The sequence below is a fragment of the Rattus norvegicus genome, chromosome 19 (assembly GCF_021556685.1).
Source record: "Rattus norvegicus strain SHRSP/BbbUtx chromosome 19, alternate assembly SHRSP_T2T, whole genome shotgun sequence".
Taxonomy (NCBI): domain Eukaryota; kingdom Metazoa; phylum Chordata; class Mammalia; order Rodentia; family Muridae; genus Rattus; species Rattus norvegicus.
Window position 1 is genome coordinate 26,772,457 of NC_141552.1, and position 22,473 is coordinate 26,794,929.

Here is a 22,473-nt window from a genome sequence, read left to right on the forward strand (position 1 = left end):
GCAATCTACATCCGGCTCCTGTCAGCCTGCACTTCTTTGCTTCATCCATCTTATCTAATTGGGTGGCTGTATATGTATGGGCCACATGTGGGGCAGGCTCTGAATGGGTGTTCCTTCTGTCTCTGTTTTAATCTTTGCCTCTCTATTCCCTGCCAAGGGTATTCTTGTTCCTCTTTTAAAGAAGGAGTGAAGCATCTGCATTTTGGTCATCCTTGATTTTCATGTGTTCTGTGCATCTAGGGTATTTCAAGCATTTGGGCTAATAGCCACTTATCAATGAATGCATACCATGTGTGTTTTTCTGTGATTGGGTTACCTCACTCTGGATGATATTTTCCAGTTCCATCCATTTGCCTATGAATTTCATAAAATCATTGTTTTTGATAGCCGAGTAATATTCCATTGTGTAGATGTACCACATTTTCTGTATCCATTCCTCTGTTGGGTTCTTTCCAGCTTCTGGCTATTATAAGTAAGGCTGCTATGAACATAGTGGAGCACGTGTCTTTTTTATATGTTGGGGCATCTTTTGGGTATATGCCCAAGAGAGGTATAGCTCAGTCCTCAGGTAGTTCAATATCCAATTTTCTGAGAAACCTCCAACTGATTTCCAGAATGGTTGTACCAGTCTGCCTCCCACCAACATTGGAGGAGTGTTCCTCTTTCTCCACATCCTGGCCAGCATTTGCTGTCACCTGAGTTCTTGATCTTAGCCATTCTCACTGGTGTGAGGTGAAATATCAGGGTTGTTTTGATTTGCATTTCCCTTATGACTAAAGATGTTGAACATTTCTTTCGGTGTTTCTCAGCCATTCGGCATTCCTCAGCTGTGAATTCTTTGTTTACCTCTGAACTCCATTTTTTAATAGGGTTATTTGACTCCCTGCGGTCTAACTTCTTGAGTTCTTTGTATATTTTGGATATAAGCCCTCTATCTGTTGTAGAATTGGTAAAGATCTTTTCCCAATCTGTTGGTGGGGCTACATTCTTAATCCATACTCATTCACACAACAGAACATCTTCCTCCCCACCCACGAGGCCTTGACTTGAACCCAGGTCCTTCCAGGATCAACAGACCTGAGAGAACAGATTGCAGCACAAGAGAGAAAAGAAGCCAGAATAGTTTAAACTGGAGAAAACCCCCATATAGGCCGTTTATCAACTTTAGGGGTTTGCATATTGTGGACTTCAGAATCTTACGGTCAGATTTTTCTGATTACACCTTATAGGTGAAGCTGAAGTCTACTGAGGGTGGGATCATCCCAGGCAGGGAGGGGATCTGACTCTGCAGGCCTGGCCACCCTCTGCATTCTCCCAAAAATAATTTTTAGTCAGCTGTAAATCTGAAGTGAAATTTGTTTTTTGTCAACTCAAACGGTTGACATTTCAAGTCTCACACACCATGTGAGAGACACACATTTATCCACAGGGGATTTGAACTTACTTCTATAGAAATGACTGTGGGCCAACAGAGGGAAAGCATTCTTGCCTTTAGCATTCTGTCTGTATCAGAGACTACATGGACTGGCTTCCTGGACAGACATGTCCAAGCAGACAGACATTGTAATGAGGGAAAACTTAGGCAAGAAATGACCTGGGGACAGTGATTTCAGATTGTGCCTTTAGCCAGGAATCTCTGTTGTCATTAAGGCAAGCAGTCTTGGGCCTGCCAAAACTTGTCAGTATTTCAGGGCTCTTACAACTGCTCCAGGTACTTCTGAGGTGAAAGCCTTTCATTAAAAAAAAAAAAGTTTATAGAGCAATATTTCTCCACCTGTGGGTGGCAACTGCTTCACAGAGATTGCATATCAGATACCTTGTACATTATGACTCATAAGAGTAGCAATATTATTTATGAAGTAGCAATGAAATAATTTTATGGAGGGGATCATCACAGTATGAAGAGCTGTATTAAAGGGTTGCAGCAGTAGGACTGTTGAGAACCACTGCCATAGAAGCTGACACATGGGAGCTGACTCCTCAGCTGAGTAGAGAACCACGACAAGGGATACTGTGTCCCACCCTAGAACCCAGAGGCAGAATCTATCCCAGGAGTCTGTGGGTCACCTTGTCTTAAATTCTCCCAGGGTCAAGAATAGCATTGATCATCACAGCAGAATCAGCTTGCACAGCCACATCAGGCCATGGCTTCCCTGTACAGAGAAGGATGTGTGTCTGAGTGACAGCCAGTGAGGCTGAGGGGACCCTGATACTCATTTGCTTTGAGCTGTGGTTTCTTCACCTGTAAAATGGGGGTGTTTCTGCTGAATTGGGTTGTTGTGGAGATTAACAGAACATACAACCTGCTCAGTGTCTGCCTGGCATGGACCCTGCTGGTTAAATGGAAGCTGTCGATGATGACGAAGGTAAAAGTAGAATTTCTAGCCAGATAGTGTTAGTTGTGGGGCACCATACAAGTGTTCTAAGCATTTTCTGATTCTAAGACCGCCTCACCTTACAACCTAAGGCTCTTGATTTAAATTTTAAAAAAAGAATAAATATAAAATACCAATATGAAAAAATCATAATCAGAAATGAGCTAATTCCTGTGAAGTCATTTAGCTTTACATTTTCTGCTTCTATTTCCAAGGCATCTAGAGTAGCACTATCCGAGATCCTAAAGCCTTCTATTATGGTGCTACCCATTCATTCCTCTCTCCTTGAGGACTTCTCAGGTGACTTACCAGAATCAGATGGCTTTTAAGATTGTTCCCATCAGGTGCGATCTCTCTGTCCATGGGCCTTGCCAAAAGCTGCAGGGCCAACCTGTTGTTTTACAATCCAAAATTCCAGACATCAATTTTACCAATGAAGTTTCAGGAGTCAGATGCTGAAGTCAAGTAAAGCTCCCAACTGTCTTTCCTGATTCACTGACCTCCCAGAAGAAGAGCAGTCCTGTTCCCTCTGAACACTTTCTTAAAAATCCTTTAACTCAAAAACTTTCCATTGGTTTAGTTATCTAGATTTCCTTTCACGTTGTGTCTTGATCTGCTGGACCTAAGTGCACTTTTTACATTTGCCATAAATGTGTGTGGTAGGTGAGCCATACCGAAATTAAGTCCATGTTTACATGAATAAACAACTCTTGCTTCAAATGTCTGTGCCATGGCCCTGCTATACCACACACTAGTTTTTCAGTAAATAATACATTCTTGGAGATCACAGTGTGATCAAATATTTTGTAACATGACTTAGTAACGTTCCCACGATTTTATAAATCAATTTCTTTGACGAGGATTCTGGGTGTTGTCTGTCAGGTCTGAGTGCATCATCTTGGGAATCCCAAGGAACATCAAACTTGGACTTTTGAAACTGTTGCATATGGCCAACCCGGAGCAAAAACCACCCAGGAATCTACTGATACTTGACACACATTAATTCACCTGCCTTTTTCATATAGTTTATGGCAAGAGGTCACCATTCTTGACCTTGTTTCATTATAAAACGTGGTACTAAATGTAAGAGTTGGGGTCAAGGAGATCACCCCACAAATCACAAAATACCCATCTCAGATAACCATGTATGGTTTATTGAATACAAAACATCCATGAATTTCAGGACAGAATTAAAAGTCCAAACCTAAGGATAATAGAATAGAAGAGAATTTAGATTTCCAGTTTATAGGTCCAGTAAGCATATTCAGTAAATCATAGCAGAAAACATCCATGAGGTAAAGGAAGAAAAGGCCATGAAGGTACAACAAGCCTACAGAATGCCAATTTAATCATACCAGAAAGAATTCCTCCATTAACATAATAATTAAAACACTGAAGGCACAGATCAAAGAAAGATCATTAAAAGGGGTAAGGTATAAATAACCAGTAACAAACAAGTTCAGACCTATCTGAATTACACCAGACTTCTCAACAGAGACTCCAAAAGCCAGAAAATCTTGGGCAGAGGTAATGCGGACCAAGGATCCTATACCCAGCATAATTCTCAATCACCATAAATGGAGAAACCAAAATATTTCATGACAAAACCAAATTTAAACAATATTTTTCTCTAAGAAAGCACAACAGAGGATTGTAGTAGGGAAACTCCAAGACAATGAGCTAAACTATACTCTAACAAACCAAGAAATAAATCATCTCTCAATAATTTCAAAAAATGAAGCACACAATCACCATTTCACCCATAACCAGAAAAAGAAGAGAAAGCAGCAACTATTGGTCTTTAATATCTAACCAGACCCTCTGTCACCAATCCCCCAGCTCCTAGGGAATAAACTGCCAGCCAAAGTATATACAGGGTCTATGGTTCTAGGTAACTGTGTAGAAGAGGACTGATTTAAGTGGCACCCATGTGGCGGGAGGCCATTGACTACGCTGAGGCCTGTTGCCCACCAAAAGTAGATGCTGGAGTTGTGAGGTGGGAATGGATATGTGTAGGTGGGGGAACACTGTCATATAGGCAAAGTTGAGCAGAAATGGGATGTAAGATATGATGAGGGGAGTATGGAAAGCAGGACAACAGTTGAAATGTAAATAAATAAAATAACCAATTAATAAAAAAATAGCCAAAAATAAAATAAAAAGTGAAAAGGTAAAAGAAAACTTACACCAAAACAAAAGAAATCCTTGTAGTGGATTGGCCTTATTCTGCTTGTATTTTAATACTAATATGTAGAACTCAAGACTGGTTAACCTCCAAAAACTGACCCTGCTCCCAGTTTACTGTGATTATAAAGAAGCCAACAGCCAACAGCTGCACAGCAGAGAGATGGGGGAGGTGAGCTTTGAGGGCTTTGCTAGAGAGGATCATGAGGAGGGAAGAAGGAAGAAGAAGCTGCCATAGAATAAAGGAAGAACATGTGTGATGGAGAGGAGAGAGGAAGAGGACAGCAGCCATGGTTAAGGGAGCGGAGAGCCTGGTCCTGAGGGCTGTCCAAGGGGAAGAAAGAGCAGCCAAGATGCTACACAGTCAGTAAGAGTTGAGCGTTATTGTTTGGAAAGTAGATCTGATACCATGGAGGGCAGGCAGCTGCCCAGCTACTGTGCTGATTAAGGCATATGATGAATAAATTTACAAAATATGTATAACCAGTAAGGAGCTCTATAGAGGATCCTAAAAGGAATACTTTAGTTTGAAGAGAAGGATAAAATACCAGAGGAAACAGGAATGGATATGTGTAGGAAATAATTTAACAAAACTAGAACAGTCAATCAAAAGAAGCCAATAAAACCCAAAAAAATTAACAAAATTAAATACATAGGTTTAAATAATATTTGCATGTCACTAAACTCAATTCCCCAGTGAACAGACATTATTTAGCCAGAAACAGGATCACCATCATGAGAGATGTAGAGGATATACTAGGGAAACAGACCTAAGACACAGGTCCCTATAGCAATTCTATGCAGTTTCTCTATCCAGCTGACAGAATAGATTTCAAACCAATCCTGTCCTGAAGATGTAAGGACATTCATTTCATACTATGCAATTACCAAAAGATGCTACAATTCTAAATATATACATATTAAACACAGCAGTCACAAATTTAAATATATAATTATCAGATAGATGTGAAATTACCCATTAGCTATAATAGTGGTTGTGATTGTTTTTAATAGTCTATTCTGACCACTTGGCAGATCACATGCAAATAAACAAAAGAGGAGGAGCAGAATTCAGTGACATCATCAGTCAAATGGACCTAACAAACTACACTGAACTATACATATATTTTCTATCAGCCTGTGGATCTGTCTCCAAAATTGACCACGGATTAGGACACAGAAGAGCCCTCAGGAAAGATAAGAAAGCTGAAGTAGTGTCACGCATTCTATCTAAGCACAAAGGAATCAAACTGGTATCACACAATAGAAAGTGCAGTCAGTACACACTCTCGTGGAAGGTCAGCAACACAAACAACACACTACTGAAGGGGCCAAGGGAGAAACACATAAGGAAAAATTAAAATCCTAGAAATGAGTGACAATGAAAACACAACCACCTCAGATCTATGCGATACAACATAGTTTTAGGAATTATGTTGCAGTCAGCAAAGCCAGAGCAGTGGACCCATCTAATCCCTTTGTCATGCATCAGAAGTAGAGAATGTGGACTGTGCCCTGTTGGGTTAATGCCTTGAACTGGCTCACCACATTCCCAACTTCCCTTTGCAATGATAACATATTTTTGGCATTACACATTGGATATATGCAATTTGCCTTTTGATTTCATAGGGGAATAATTAAGGGACTTCCTGGAGGGTCGAAAAGCACTGTGGATAAACTGTGTAGAGACTGAAAGACTACAGGGGTTTTGGAAGCTGAGCTAATGTATTTTTATTATGATATGTTTAAGAACCTATGGGGAATTGGGAGTGGAATATGGTGATTTGAATGATAATGGCCCCCATAAACTCACATATATGAATGTTTGTTGCTGGTTAGTGGAAATATTCGGGAAGAATTATAAGATACGGATTTGTTGGAGGAGTGTATGGGATTGGGCTTTGAGGTTTCCAAATTCAACACCATCTATAGTTAACACTTTCTCTGTCTCCGACTTGCACATAAGATGTAAGCTCTCAGCCAGTTCTCTAGAAACATGGTGTCCTACCTGCTGCCGTGTACCCCAGCATAATATTCATAGACTCATGATCCTTGAAACTGTAAGCTGAAATAAACTCTTTCTTCTAAAAGTTCCCTTGCTCATGGTGTCTCTTCACAGCATAGAAAAGAAACTAAGATTGGAAGGAACAGTTAAGTGAAAAATTTCTCAGTAATATCCTGGAAAATAAAATTCAGACATTTACCAAAAGTGTCAGGTACCGTGATCAAGCTGGCTTGACTGCAGAGGTGCAAGAATGTTTCAACAAATACAAATGAATAAACAATTCACCACAGAAAACCAAGAACAGGAAACACATGATCACTGCAGTAGAGGCAGACAATCTCTTTGGCAAAATCCCACAGTGATTAATGCAAAATTCCTGGAAATCTGGGATATGGAGAAGACACACCTTAACATTATAAAGGCTATATGCAAGGCAAACAGCATCCTAACTGGAGGAAATCATAATGGATTTCCACTAAAATCAGGAATAAGTCACAGATGTTCATTCTTTTCATCTAATTCAACTAGTATGTGAAGTCTTATCCAAACAATATGACAAGAGAGAGATGGAAAGGCATGTCAATATGAAAGAAAGCAGTCAGAGCATTCTCATTTGCAGGCGATATGATCCATATATAAAGACCACTACGAAACCACTGGCAAACTCCTATGGCTCATGGACACATTCACTAAAATCACAGTAAAATCAATAGAACTCCTGTATACCAACAATAAATATGATGAAAGAAGCCAAGAAAACAAACCCATTCAGAATAAAAATCTTGTAATATCTAAGGAAGTAAAGACTTGTTAAAATGAAATCATTAGGAAAAATAAAAAAACTGAAGAAACCAGAAAATGAAGAGACCTCTCATTTTCATGTATCAGTATGATTTATATTATTATATCGAATCCTACCAGAGTCATCTACAGGTTTAAATCCATCCCATTATAATCCCAATACAGATCTTCATGGGAATGAAAAAAAATCTCAGAACTCACATGAAAGCACAACTGAGCAGGGCAGTCAGACACTGCTAACTAATAAGACAGTAAAGCACTGCGGGAGACATCACCTTTAATGATTTCACGTTCATTTTGGGGAATAGTAAAAAAGAAAAACCAGCATGTTAATATCATGAGAGCAGACACAGTGCCTAATGGAATAAAATTGAAGAGCCTGATATTGGCCTATGTTCTTATCAGCATTTGGGTTTTGAGAAAAAGGGAAACAAACAAACAAAACAAAAAACTCATAACCCCCCCTCCCACCACCACACACAAGTGCAGTTTTCAACCTGTGGGTTGCAAGCCCTTCAGGGAACAACCACATATGAGACATACTTTATACATGCTATTTACATTACAATTCAAAACAGTAGCCACCTTACATTTATGACTTAGCAATGAAATAATTTGGTAGTTGGGGTTGGTTACCACAATGTGAAGAACTGTATTCCTTGAGTTGTTCTTGGTCATAGTATTTTTCTGCAGTAACAGAAATGTGACTGATATATAAACTGGTACCGAAGTGAGTGGAGATGTTTGTGAGGAATCTCTTGATTTTTTGGAGGAGGGTGGGAGACTTTGGATTGGGAAAACTGTTGAATTATTTAAGGAGATCTTAACAGTTCTTTTAGTTTGCCACATGGGAGACATAAGTATTGTGAGTCTGTGCAAAATAGAGCCTCTCTGATGAAACTTCAAAGGATGGCAGGAACTCTTAGGTGACTGGCTTAGAAGCAATTGATATAATTTTGGCAAACAATCTGCCTCTTTTCTGCCTGTTTACTAAGAAATGACCTGAAGATGAATAAAAAGCTAATTGACTAATTGTTTTGAGCAAACTTCAAGGGGTAGATATCCGGTGACCTTCCTCATATGGTAGGAATGTGTGTTTGTATTTTTCATTGTTAATGTAGCCAGGACTTCAGTTAATCCTGGCACATTCAGGGTCTGGACACATAGGAAACTGCAAGATCTCCCAGGATTTGGAAAATGTCCCAATTGTTGTAAGGTCCCCAAAACATGTTGTCACCCCACACACATTGGGAAGCAACTTAAAGGAACATGACCCCCTCATTCTCAAGAGGAAGGGTGGGTGGGTGGTTATTTGTCTGCCGTTGGTTATGGATGATTATTGTCAGTTAGGGGGTTGGTTGCAAGTTCTTACTGGCCATGGTCAGGGAGGAAACAGTAAAGCAGATTCGAATCAGGGATGTCTTTCTTCCTTTCTCTTTCTCTCCTCAATTCTCTGTCTAATGTTGTGGGAAATCAGGAGAAGGGACTAAAATGACAAAATCATAGATCACTGTATATCTATTTATACTAGAAAGCAATACCAAGTCTCAAATATTTTAGGATGGCATGGATTCTTGAATGATGATAGAATTTAAAATTGTACTTGCATAAATGATTCAATTCATTTTTAAGATATAAGTATATGCAACTTATTCACAATGTGGTGTAAAATTCTAATTTTATAAAATTACTACTGCACACTGCCGTGGATAATTAAGGAATTCAAGCTAGTACTTTCCAACTATAAATAATCAGTCTTCCAGTCATGTTAGGTACTGCTTTAGTTAGGTACAGAAATAAGCTTTATTTAACTTCCTGTGTATGTTTTTAAAGTTAAGTAGGAAGTAAATCCCTTGGGAAAAAAGCCACATTTGTCCACTGAGATAGACATTACCTACAAAGGTGGTTCTCAAATCCTTTAGAGATCTGAAGAATCTGCCATTTCAGATGTCCTAATAGTTAAAGGCTTTTCACAGTGGGAGAGACCTCAACTCCTGGTAGTGTCCCCAATCTATTCTGAAAAAGATGATGGGCTCTAAAGAACCATTGGGTGAAATACTACCTACTTACCTCTACTGCTGCCAGAAAGCTGTCCAGACTGTGCAGAAGTTGATCATGGGGAACTCTGTGTCCCAGTTTTTGGAAAAAAAAATAGGATAGTCCTTCAAGTGACCTGCTTCAAAGGATTGTTGTCAGAGCTCCTGGCCCAGTGAGTTGAAGGTGGATGCCACAGTGAATATTTGCTGACTGACTCCCAGGGTAGCCAACCATTTCTGTTATTTCTTAGGTTTGGAAGCTGTTTGCTCTGAATTTCCTTTTATTCAGGCAACATTTCTCCTCCTCAGATCTTGGATGGGGTTGAAGATTAGATAGTTTAGTCTTAACCTTTTCTTGTTATGAGAATCAGAAAAACAAACTTGTTCACCATCGTGCAGAAATGTGACAGCCAGGAACCTGGACAGGAACAGGGTGGACATGGGAGGCTCAGAAAGCAGGGCTCTATGGACAGTCCACAGCAGTATCCAAACTCCTGTGATAACCGCTCTGGCACCATAAGTCCTGAGAGAGGATGGGGATGCCAGGAGAGTGTGCGTGGTCTGCCCACTGCCTGGGACTTTTAAAAGCTTGTACCACCCCCGAGCACATAGAAGAGCTTGAGCAGAAAGAGGCCGATGCCCAGAAGCCTCTGCTGTGGTAGGAGGCAGTTATGGCGGTTGGAGGTGGGGGTAGAGGTGGAGGAGGGATGGGAGAAGACCGAGGAGTTTCCCCAAAAGACAAGAACAGACACCATCCTTACTACTCCAGAACCCACACCAATCCCACCCCACCCCTAAAATGCCCAGTCCACTGCCAAACCTCCCCATGCCAAGCATTCACAGCTTCATCCCCACTGTGCTTATTTCTTATTTTTTTAACTTCTTATTTATTCTCTGTGAACCTCACATCCTGCAGCTCAACTCCATTCATCTGCCCTCCCCTCAGGTCTGCACTCCACCTTTGCATCCTGCTCTAAATCAGAGCAAAAATAATCTTTGTGTGGAAGCTGAATAAAGAAAAAGAAAAAGAAAATTTGTACGCAAAAAATGTGTCAAATTTTAAGGATGAAAGACATAAACGCTTAAATTGTTTGGAATTAATGAAAGTACATTTGGTCTCAGAAGACTTATTATGGTTAATAAATGCAAGTTATGATAGATAAGGGATACAAAGCTTAAAAAGTGATAGAAAATGATTTAGGTACAAAAATTTAGACTAATATAATTTAGATAACAAAGTACCTTCTCCAATTTTGCAAAATACGAATGGACAGAATATTGTGACAGTAATTCTTACCTGATGCATCTCATAAGTTTTCTTATTTTATCTAGCTTATTAATGTTAAATTAAAGGTATTTCTTGGAGTAAAAGGGGAAATGCTGAGGTGACCTCCCTTTGTACTAAGGTGTGTCAACTTTCAATTGTTAGTTCTGTACTGGCAGTGAGCTAAGTGCTGGCAGGATTTCTCTTGTCATTTCTATGTCCCATCATCAGGTTTGCTATTTTGTGGATGTTTGTCCTTCTCACCAGCTCAACACAAGCTAAGAGATGTATCAGGTGTTGTCTCACTGCTGACTGGATGTAATAAAGATCTGATGGCCAAGAGCTTCGTCAGGAAGTATGTGGGCAGAACTTCCGGGCATAGAGAGGGACATAGGCAGAGGCAAGCTGAAGCAGGAGATTCAGAATAGACATGGGCAGGAAGAGATATGGAACAGACCACGGCAGAGGGGTAAAGAGCTAAGCAGCAGGTGGGTCTAAATGGTAGAAGAATGGGGTTAAATTTTAGAGAAGATGAGGGACTGCCCAGTGAAAGGCCTAAGATTCAAACTATGTTCGAATTCTCCATGTCCCATTCACACCTCAGGCAACTCTGTGAAAATAGTACACAATACAGTATTAACATGGCTTTGAGTCTGTGGTTTGGTTACTTTTGGTCACTGTTCCTCAAGACTGCAGGAGAAGGAACAACACACAGGGCAAACACATGAAAACCATGTGCAGCTTAGAGTGGAAAAGATCACTAAGAAGTTTAATGTCACAGCAAAGTCATGTGCTGAAGAGGAGGGTGACATAGTTAAGGAGATGAATGTTATTAACAATAAGCCTCCTGCCTCTGTACTGTACAGATGTGGAAGGTGTCCTCAAGGCAAGACTCTTACCAATTAAAGTTCCAACTTGGAAAAGGGAGCTCAATAGATTTCGTGATCCTACAAAGCAAGTGCATAGGGAAGCTGCTGCAATTGTCATCCAAGCAGGCAGCTGACAGGTCAGTGCACCTCATGTGGCACGGAATTTGGAGGAAAAAAGATTTTAAGATTCAGGATGACATGAACAGGACCAGGCGACTCTCGCATTTATGTTTTTATTATTTGAGGCTTGAATTAGAATGATACTCATAGTCTCATTTTTTTAGTGTTCTTTCATTATTTTATCTACATTTCCAATTTATCTCCCACTCCATGTTCCTCTACATGAGTCTCTCTTCTGTCCCCCACGCCCTCTCCCTATGAGATTTCTCCTCCACCCACCAATTCACTCCTGCCTCAGAGGCCTAAGTTCCAATATCATGGTCCATGAAGCTTCCTCAGAAACAAGGTTCTCCCGTCCCAGTGATCCCAGATAAGCTAGTCCTCTGCTACATATCTACCTGGAGCCATGGGCACACCCTGATTCTTTTATTAGTTACCTTAGTTAAGGTGTCTCTTCACAGCAATAGAGCAGTGACTGACAGGCTTAAATTCACTTTGCATCCCAATTTTTGTCCTTTCTCTTGTTACTTCTCTCCCACAGTTCCTCCCCAATGTCCTCACACCATCTCCTCTGAGAGAGTAGAGGAATATCCCTCAGAGTGTGCCTCCACCAAGACACATCAAGTTTTTGTAGGGCTGGTGCACCTTCTCCCACTGAGGCCAGGGAAGACACCTGAGTTAGGGTATCAGATTTCACAGACAGGCAAACCTTTGGGGATAGCCTCGGCTCCACTTACTTACAACAGGGTATGTAATACTGTATTAAACTTAGTAAGGTTTATTTATCTTCACCTAGCAACTCATCCTGAGGAACAGTGCTCTGGCCTGATGCTTTTGTGTTCAGCCCTATCTTCCTCTTTCTTCTGTGCTTACCACTGTAACACAGGAGAAGCTTCTAATATTCATGTTGCCAGATCTTTCCGGTCTTGGGGGATAATTCTATTCTGAGTTGTATATGGATGTAATATCTTCTTTACGTATGATGAATATATACTTCAGGAAAGGACTGCTTCCTTGTTTCTATTAAGATCTAATATGACTAAAGGATTCTGATTAATATTCCAGAATCGTAGGCCACCAGGTTGGTATGTCATCACTCACTGAAGTGAGGTGAATTTTATAACACCTTTTGGCCACCCACTTTCAATGTCATTATGTGGTATTGCCTTAGGTTCTTTTCTACATTCCCCTGCCTTTGGCTGAGTATATGTTTGAGGTCTCTCTGTGACTGTGCAAAGAAGTAAGAGCTAGGGCTGGTCAACAAAATAAGAAAGTACTTGTTCATCCAAAAACAAAAACAAAAAACAAACAAACAAACAAAAAAAGCTCTAGGGTAAAATATCGGTGCTAGTGCTGAACTGAACTGCCAGAGGTAATTTTTTTTAAAGCAAATAACACTATCTTGGGGCTGATAATATGAATCAAATATCCTGCAACATAAGTTTGCAATGTTGCCTGCATTTTATAAATCAAGTCTGACCACCGTTTTGGTTCTTTCCAATCATGTCTGAGTGCATCATCACGGGAACCCCAAAGAAAATCAGAAATGGGTCCTTGAAGCTGATGCACAGGGCCAGTATAGACCAGAATATTACAGAGGACACCTTGATTCTTAACACAAGGGATCATTTCTCCATCCCTCTTGTCACATAATTTATGACAAGATGTCACCTTTCCTAACCTTAGCTTCTTTTCCTAAGTGCTGCTGAAGGGAAGATTTGGTGTCAAGAGGTCTGGACTCAGACCACAGGAACACTGAATTCATTTAAATAGGTGTAGTTTATTGAATGCACACACCAATACAGTTCAACCAGAGCAACAGCTCACAACTGTGTACTGGACATTGCTAGGCCCAGCTCATTGCAAAATCCACATGGGCTAAAGCACAAGTGCTGGAAATGCTGCTGTCTATGGGCCCTGACTCGGGTCATTTTACACATAATTGTTCCTATTTTCCTTGAATCTAATGGGTCCTATGTGAAGCTCATAGTTGGGGAACTTGTTAAGATTAACAAACCTCGTAACATACAGAATATAACAGGGTATGTGACCTGCACCACACAGTTCAATGTCAGGTTTTTTTTGTTTTTTGTTAGTTTGTTTGTTGGCATCCATGATGTAGAGGCGTATTACAGAACAATAGGAAAGAGCTGGCTGCTGTGTAACAAATTTGCTGCTATTAAGGTAGGTATGGGGGCAAGACCTCAGTAACAGCCCTTAAGATGGGAAGGAGATGATGTGTTTGATACCTGAAAGGAGCTGCCTCAGCTGTGTTTTTCTGCCTGCTCAGTGCCCATTCACCATCACTCTGTCCCTGAAGAGGACCTCAAGGTCTGCCCCCTGCTGCCTGTGAGCCAGGACTAGGCACAGAAAGGCAAGGCCACAGCACTGGTTTCCAATTCCTCAGTAATGCTGGATTTCCAATAATGTACTTGTATACACAAATACAGTGTGGTAAGTTACAATATATACTAATCATTTCTTACATAGGGCAACAGTTGATTGACTACAACTAATTCTATTTTAAAAAAAGAAAAGAAACCTGGCTCTTGTGGAAATATACAAAGAAATATCTACGATGTTGGGCAATGAATTCTGCCATGGACTGAACTCAGAAAAGAGGGGTTGTGAGAAAGATGCATGGTCAAATAGCCCACCAGGTTCACATTGTGTCAACTTGATTTAATCTAATGACAAAGAAGTGGAGTATCTCTGATGGCTTCCTTCTAATCCCTTGAAAGGATCCCTAGGGATTGGCCTCAGTACATCACACTTCTTGATGGGGCAACAACACTCAAGGAAGCTTGAGATTGTCATAGGCACAGTATTATGCTACATATACAGAGTAGATAATACTACGATGTTCAGATGATGATATCCATTTGTATGCACTCTTAAGGTGAACCTAAGGAAAGAGAGATCAAGGTCCTTAGAATGGAAAGATCAGTCCCAGTTTTTTTTTTCTACCATTCCAAACTGAACGACTGGTAGGGAGAAAATGGTAGATAATCGAGAATTGGTGGATGATGCTTTGAATGCCGGTGGGTTTCTGTGCTGGTTTTAGACATGGTCTCAAGTATCCCATGTTGCCCTCTCCCTGGCTGGCCAGGTTCACTTTGAGCTCAGATAAACCTCCTTCCACTTTCCAATAGATAGGCTTACAAGAGTGGCTTCCAAGGACTGTGAGGACAGCATTAGCCTTTGACAGTTGAGGTGTGCAACCCACAACTATAGTTTTAGCCACGTTTTCCCATGTCTACCAGCTATTTCAGAGTGTTGCTGTTCTATGCCTGACAATCGGGGACACAGAAAAATAACCTGATAGAGAGCAAGGACATGGTGATCTCATCCTTACCTCTTCTGTACGTTCTGGATGAGGTTTGTTAAAATTCCAATATTGCAAAAAGCTTTATATAGGGCCCATCACATCAAGGGTCACTATGTACTGTTCTATCTAAAATGTCTAATCAGAACTGATTACCATATAACACTTCCTGCAGTCCTCATATGAGAAACTTGGGATTTTGTTTTGACTTTTTCTTTTCTCTGTCACTCTTATTTTTTGGTATATAAGTTGAGAGAAAGATAGTTAGGGCCATAAATTTGCCCCCAAAATTTGAACTACGGATGTGATCAATCAGTGTTAGTGGGTGCATTCTGTAAAGTATTCATTTTTCACTATGATAGATGCTTTTGTGTTTGGTGTGGTGGCCATTTCCCAGTGTACAGGTGCTGGGACCTTGCTCTATCCACTTAATGATGTTTATAGCCTCATTTTAGACCTTTCTGTGCACCCCCTATATCTCTTGACTATTTTATTTTTCTGATAGAAGCTCATGGTATATCTTACTCAGGCCTGTGAGCAGTGCTCCTTTGGCGACATTGGTGCAGAGAGGAGAACCCCACCACCAGCATGAGGTTCCCTTCACTGGTGTCTCCAATATTGCATTTTCCTCTGCCAACTGGTCTCCACACTTTTCCTAGCACCATAAAGACTTCAACTCTTTCTCCTAAGGAATTTTCTGGCAATTGTCGATTGCTAAGCACATGACTTCATGAGTGTTCCCCTAATACACACGCATGTTGTAACCTACCATGCAGACTATTTCTTGATGTGATTTAAAGCACCTGTACAGAATGAGACAGGAGAACTTTTGACTGCATATTCAAGCTGGTGTGAAATCTCAGGAAGTTTAATGGCTAACATTGGTGAATGAGGACAATGTGAGTTAGTGAGACATTTTGGGGCAAGATATGGAAGGAAACATTCATTTAGATGCATAGGAATTACTAAGGTTTTTTTATAATCAAGCCTTAAGGAAAATTTGGCTTTGGAAGCAGGAGATGCTCAGTGGCTCTGCCCCAGGAAATTCTCCTGGAAAGGGCCCCTCTGCTTATGCTCAGTACAGGGAGAACATTAGCAGGGAGGGAAAGTCTGCTCCCCATGACATCAGCTGTCCCTTCTTGGACATTCTATTGTCTCCTAGAGAGTTCTGGCATCCTCTGTGATGTCACCAGTGTTGTAGTGACAACCAGTGCCCTAGTTTCTCTCAGTCTGAATCTGGCGGTTACACCCTAAGACATGTTTTCCCGTCTTCGCAAGCGTTTTGGGAGGGGGAACGTCGATTGTGGACAGACTAGAGTGAAGGAATCTGGCCTTTCGTCTCAAAGTAATGATGGACAAAGACAGCACTTCTGGGGAATGTTTAGTAAGTTCTGGGCAGTATATTTGGAGCTCCCTGTCAGGGGGGCTGCAGGCTTAGGCTGACCTTTCTAGCAATGGGCCACAGCAACTGGAGCATCTGAAAAGGAATTGAATTTCCATGAACATCACAATTCCTGAAAGTCAGGATTTCAGAACTTTAGTTTCCCCAACCCCACAGGGAGTATATGGTAAGGCCAATGCTATTATACTGTGAATTTCTGGCCTTTACTTTTACAGTGCATTTGTTAGGTTACATTGATATAATAACACGATCAGGAGTCATGGAGGGTCCACCTTTTCTGAGTTTAGACAGGGCAGCAATGTATTTCACTATCATTGCTTCTTTAAATACAGTGGACACCTGACAGTAAGAACAGGGAGAGATTGTGCTCCAGGCAATAACCTTATGTTCTTAGACCTTCTCTGATTTCTTCTAACTGGCAGGGTCATCATTAGCTTTATATATTAGAGGTTGTGTGTTACACACTTGTTTCTAAAATACCAAAACTGTTTGGAACATGTGGACCAAGATTCAGCCTGTAACCTATTGGAACTTCTGGGGCATTTGTTATTTCATATAGGGGAATTGATAAGTCTGTTGAACATGACCTCCCTGGAAATGTGTTTTAAATCCAAAGTTGTTAGCCTAGAGTATCAGGGTAGGACATCTGAGTGTCTCCAATCACTCAAGTTTTGTGAATGGTGAATTTATCATCTGAGTTCTGAAACCACAGGGGTGAGGGTCCTGAAACCAAGCTGTACCCTGGTCAGTTGATGTTAATCCTGGAGAAGCCATCTCCATGGTACATGTAAGCACGTGATGTCCGGCATAGGGCACACCTGGCTGCTTACATCTCTTGGTCTCTATAGAGTAGTGGGAGAACTGAGATCCACTGAGGAGGCCTCTTAAGCATAGACCAATCTCCTAGCAGTGACACTGGGTTCCAGGCTTGTTCTCCTGTTTAGGCCTCACTGAGGTCTATGTACACTCTATGAATTCTCCCCATGCAGGTTCACTTGTGTTCTTCTACCTACAGACGCTGGGAGAAAAACATCATCCCCTGGCACTGCCCTAAGCGAGAAGCAGGCCAAGAAGGAAAAGGAGAGGCTGATTAAAGAGCTGCAGCTCATTACCGAGGAGAGAAATGACCTGAGAGATCGCCTGAGGTTTCTGACAGAGAGATCCATGAAGAACATGTATGAATCGCTCCAAATGCTCTTGTTTCATTCCTGGGTCTGCAAGGTCACCTTCATCTTATCCTATTAAGGTTTTGGGTTCTAGAAAGCTGTGCCTCCCTAACCACCCTGTGCTAAACCTCACCTCCCATATAGAGGAGATTCAGAACCTGACCCTTCCTGAGGAGAGAGATGGACAGTGGACTCGTCTGCTTCCATTTATTGAAAAGCAGAATTTGTGGTCTGAATGAAGAATTCAGGGATAAAGTCAGGGAGAATGAGTTCCCAGTGTGCATTTGCAAAGCCCTTGACATCAGGTGGCTTTGCAAGATTGTAATTGCAGTGAGTTTATGGTGAGTCTCTGTACGTGCTAGGCAGGGGACTGAGTGCTGGAAGATCCAGGCAGCAGCCTGAGGGGCCTGGTCCCGCACTGTTCATCTCAATGCTTGAATAGAAGTTGTCAGGCTCAGGCCTGTTTGTTATTGTCTGTGTGTCTGTGGGAGCCCCTCGGACACAGCAATGGTGCATGCATTTCTCCTGGTTCTCACAGTGCTCTCTGTTTCCATATTTGCTTTTCTCTTTCTCTAACTCTGTTTACATTTCTCTTTTTTTGTGGGTGTGTCTCAGTCTGGGTGTCTGTGTGTGCATACATCCAAATGCATATGCACAACTGTTATATGTTTATATTTCACTCCACACTTGGAATATAGGAGTCTATTTCTTAGCCTGAGTATTTACCTGTAACACATTCATGGTGAAGTGAATGCTTTGTTCTGGGAGCCCCACTGTCAACAGCACAGTTCTTTGCCTACGTGGCCACAATTGTCTGTTTATTTGTATTCCTTGTGCAGATTATAATTTTGTGTTGATATATGGTCTGTTATCGGGACAGGAGAAAAGAAATCACAGGTTTCTGGCTGTGTTGGGTGGGGGAGCATGGAGAGGTGTGGCCTAGGCTCTTGATAGCTCAACTGGCTTGACTGCAGATTTCCTCTTGATTGAACAAAGGGAGCCAGGGAAGCCTCCATCTGGATGCTGAGATTCTGGTGTCCTGGACGCAGAAAAACACGTTTCTGAAGCTGAAGAAGATCCCAATATGTAGAATTCAGAAGGTGTCCTTCCAGGACTGGGGTAATACAGGACCCACCCTGAGTTCATATATTCCTAAATGCCGATGTTCATTGGATTCTATCATTTGGGGCCAGGCCCCACTTCAGGCCAAATCCATATTATGAAGACCTGGAGAGAATGGAGGAGGCGGTCATGTCAATTCTGCACAACTTAGAGATGGAGAACACTGAAGTCCATGAGAACAGCCATAAGCTGAAGAAGGAGATTACCTTCTCTAGGTAAGTCCTGGTCAGAAAGGCTATCACCTGTGGAATGGCCATTTCTGATTTCTTTGTTCTGGATTGGACGGTCTTCAGCTCTGGTTCTATCTCTTGTGCTGTTTACACATCAGTGTGCCAGGGTCATTAGGACTCAGTTTTCAGTTCCACAAAAGACTGTTACTCATCCCAGGATTGTCTAGGCATCTTCAGAAGGCTCTAGATAGAACAGCACTGATTGAAGTCAGCAGAAGGTTATTAGGCTGACCTGGACCTACGGTGTCATACCAGGTTTTACAAAACTCAGTGTGTGGACCACATGGTTAGCATGACCTTCTCTTGGTTCTACTGACCTCCTTTGAGGGTGTTGGCCCACTACTAATTGATGTTGCCCTCATGCATTGGGCTTTCATGGATAGATGAAGATCCATGTTCTTTTTGAGAGATGTGGACACTAATTGGTGCTCCGGCCAAACAAACAATTTATTCTTCCCCGAATTAACTCTTTGTGTTTTGTGCAGGAGCATTATATGTATCAAGATGTATTTTATTAAGTCTTCATGGGTACCTGGGACCTGGTAGACTTAGTGGGACTTGGGAGTAGGAATGGGAGAAAGGGGCAGCATGATCTTACTATGCAGACTGTATTTCCAGAAACCTGCTCAGCCAGCTCCTGATGGAAAACACATGTAGGAAGAAGTTGGTCCCACTGAAGCAGGAGAGCAAGGAGAGACATCTTGAGTGTGCACTGAACCAGAAATATTTGGTTGACTTCAGCAAGAAAGATAAAGACCAGCAACGTCCAGACCCAGCATCATCTGGTAGGGACGAGTAGCTGTGTTAGCTTAACAATATCTGATAAAATTTGCCAATTTGATACATCTGTGCTTTTTCCTACCACCTTACTAATTTACACTCACAACCAGCCAACCACCTCATGTATGGAATTGTTCATTGCTCTGCCTATGCACAAGTATTCTGGGAAGCCAACCACTTTTCAGAAACTGAATTATTTTGCAAGTATATTTTGCTGCTCTTTTTGAAGCTGCATTATAGAAATGGTGACAGATCAATAACATATCACATTATTGCACATGCACGTGATAGATTGGATGCTATGTAGAGTTTTGAACATGTTCTTGGTTCTTGACAAATGACAAGTGGTCATGTGACTTCTTGTGTAGGAAGCACCTTTCTGGGATAAGAACTAAGTGCAAATGTCAAATTAGTACTTGTCATTGGCTTTAACCTTGGTGACATATGGACATCTCCTTTCTTCCTGCAACCCAATGAGGTCCCTTCCATTGCCCTGTTCTTGGTTTGCACTGGTATAAGTCTGGGTCCCATATTGTCAGCCCACATTACTGTGAGGCTTGCTGGAGATTTTGCCCTGCCCACAGAGTTAGCAACAATGATATCAGTTAAAAGGTCCATGTTAATTGTCCAATAGAACTGAGGTGGTAGAAGGCAGCATTCTGACAGCTGGCTTGCGTTTCACCACCAAATCAGTGTCTGAAAAACTGCCTTCCTCTCCCAGGTCTCAGAAAGTGCAAGAGAGATGGAATTGGACACACGCCAGTAAGAGAGCTTCCTGAGGAATAAGTTGCTTTCTCAGGAGTCCCTGATGACAAACATCGTGAATGGTAACAACATTTTTTGGATGAGTATTCTTCCTCAGAGTTAATTTGTCATTTCTTAGAGACACTAAATTTATATAACACTAAGCCAGCCTGACTGATTGAGGTCTTACTCACTTTCTTCTTCAGAAAACAGCACTTGAGAAACAACTTGGGGGACCACCTTTCATTATGTGTGCTAGAGGAGAAACAGCAATACATCTGTGCTTCTAAATGTTCGTTAAGAATATGCTTTTAGAAATATTTTTGTTATGATTTTAATTGAAGTTTTCTTTTTGTTGTTTCATATTTATATGTTCTTGTTACTATTTTTACTTTCAAACATTTTTAAATATTTTTATTCATTTTAATCCTGTTTTGTTGTAAAAATGTATTTGTTATGAATAAAAATTGAATTCTATCTCTTGACTCTTAAGACCATCATTCTTACTCAAGGGTTCTGTCCCTTCCTGTGGACCTAGAACTGACAGCTACAGATGGATCTCTGCATGTTCCATGGAGCCTGAGCTAATAAGAGAATTCAAAGTCACCAAGGGATACCCAGTGTGATAGTGTCTTTTGTGTGGAGAATGTGGCTGTGTCTTGGACACACACATTGTGATGTAATCAATGACACACTTTACCCAATTGTTAGGGTCCATGTGGTTCCTCTGAGAGAGCAGCAGTTTCTTTACCCTGTGAGTCATCACCACATCTCCTGCAGGTGGCTTTTGTTATTCCACATGAGGTGCTGTATTAGGTGGACAGGATCACCTCCAATTAAATAGAGAGATCTCAGGAGATGTGTGTTCACAGGGAACTTACTGAGCTGTGCATGCTCAACGTGTTAGGTTGTCAGGCATCCCTACAGGGCTCTGGTGTCCCCACTGCTCAGTGTGGGTCAGGATCATCCTCCAGCATCACTTAGTTTCCTTATTAGAGCAGATCTTTCACCTGTTATCTATGATGACCACATGTATTCTGCACATCTGATAAAATACAGAACTGAAACTAGCTTCATGTAGGCCAGCTTGGCATAATCAGTTTTTTGATTGTTAACAAGAAAATTATTTTAATCTGAGCCATTTAGGGAGGATCCTCCAGAGCATCCATAGTGAATGTAGCCTGCAGCTATGAACACAGGTTTCTTTTGGAGAGGAGGCCTGTGCAAGCCCAGAACCTAGGTGGGACAGTTCAAGCTACCCTTTTTCCATGGCCAATCTGGGATCGTATTGGGAATGTATTTTTTCCAGGTGATTGATTTCCAATATGGAATTGAACTAACTTACTGAGAGTGGAGGTGACTCAGAGAGTTAAAGTACACAAGGACCAATCCAGAATGTCCACAAAAGCTTGCTGTCACCCCAGGGCTTTTAAAAGCTCAGCAGCTAGAGAAGAAATGTAGTATTTGGTTATTCTCATGCTTGGGTCTAGTCATTCATTATAAGCTGACCATGACACAAAAAGAGTCATCTGTGTCACAATAGAAGCTAGTTGTAACTAGATTCACACCACACTATCACATTACTACCGTATTTGAGGTTCTCCATTACTATCTAAGACCCTGGAAGAGGCCTGGGTCTTGCTACACAAACTCATGATTTATGTCTTCATGACACTGTGTGCTTTGTTCTGTTAATGCTACCATTGGCATACAATACCTTGGATACTTTGTGCTGACATCTGTGACATGAGACAATAGTTCATGTCATCCTAACCTGAATAAACTGTCCTTAGAGTACAGTGTAGTGGGAGGGGCCTTCTTTTCCTGTGAGATAGCAAAACATTACCACTCTTCAGTCAAGTCTGTCAGCCATTGTCCAGTGCCTGTCTTGAGATGTCCACCTTTTCAGCTGAGAGTCTTCATCCAGGCTGCTCTGTAATTCTGTAGAAGATTAATAGGGTTCCAGCCCTAGGATTTAATTCAGTGTGACTGCACTTGCCGAACATGCTCAAAGCCCTGTGTTCCTCCCTAGCCCTCTGTGCTTTAGAGA

General features: G+C 41.4%; 2 protein-coding genes and 1 long non-coding RNA gene across 8 annotated transcripts in view; 2 read left to right on the forward strand and 1 right to left on the reverse strand.

Annotated features, from left to right (window-relative positions):
* The window catches only part of LOC134483214 (disks large homolog 5-like), a 45,222-nt gene extending 35,141 nt beyond the window's left edge, over nucleotides 1-10,081 (reverse strand). The window contains exons 1-2 of one of the 6 annotated variants that reach the window (XM_087596429.1): nucleotides 9,436-10,053; nucleotides 2,685-2,766 (exon numbers count right to left, since the gene is read on the reverse strand). The gene's annotated coding sequence lies outside the window, so the exon portion shown is untranslated. Of the gene's footprint in view, nucleotides 1-2,684; nucleotides 2,767-9,435 lie in introns of all 6 variants that reach the window. The other 5 variants (XM_087596431.1, XM_087596430.1, XM_087596428.1 and 2 more) reach the window with 5 other exon arrangements.
* LOC147999282 (uncharacterized) overlaps nucleotides 1-22,473 on the forward strand; it is an 82,520-nt gene that overhangs the window by 44,490 nt on the left and 15,557 nt on the right. The window lies entirely within an intron of this gene.
* Nucleotides 16,207-20,899, forward strand: LOC147999283 (disks large homolog 5-like). Its single transcript, XM_087596345.1, has 6 exons — nucleotides 16,207-16,363; nucleotides 17,397-17,556; nucleotides 18,741-18,884; nucleotides 19,518-19,684; nucleotides 20,401-20,506; nucleotides 20,630-20,899. Exons 1-5 carry the CDS (start codon nucleotides 16,237-16,239, stop codon nucleotides 20,463-20,465), a joined length of 663 nt encoding a protein of 220 aa, XP_087452471.1. The 5' UTR covers nucleotides 16,207-16,236; the 3' UTR covers nucleotides 20,466-20,506; nucleotides 20,630-20,899.

Excerpts from the sequence above, each read along its gene's own strand:
- LOC147999283 (XM_087596345.1), top strand. The coding sequence starts at position 16,237 with ATGTTTTCCCGTCTTCGCAAGCGTTTTGGGAGGGGGAACGTCGATTGT. Across the intron at positions 17,557-18,740 it reads GAGAGATCCATGAAGAACAT|GCCCCACTTCAGGCCAAATC; the intron begins GTATGAATCGCT and ends ATTTGGGGCCAG. Across the intron at positions 18,885-19,517 it reads AAGGAGATTACCTTCTCTAG|AAACCTGCTCAGCCAGCTCC; the intron begins GTAAGTCCTGGT and ends CTGTATTTCCAG.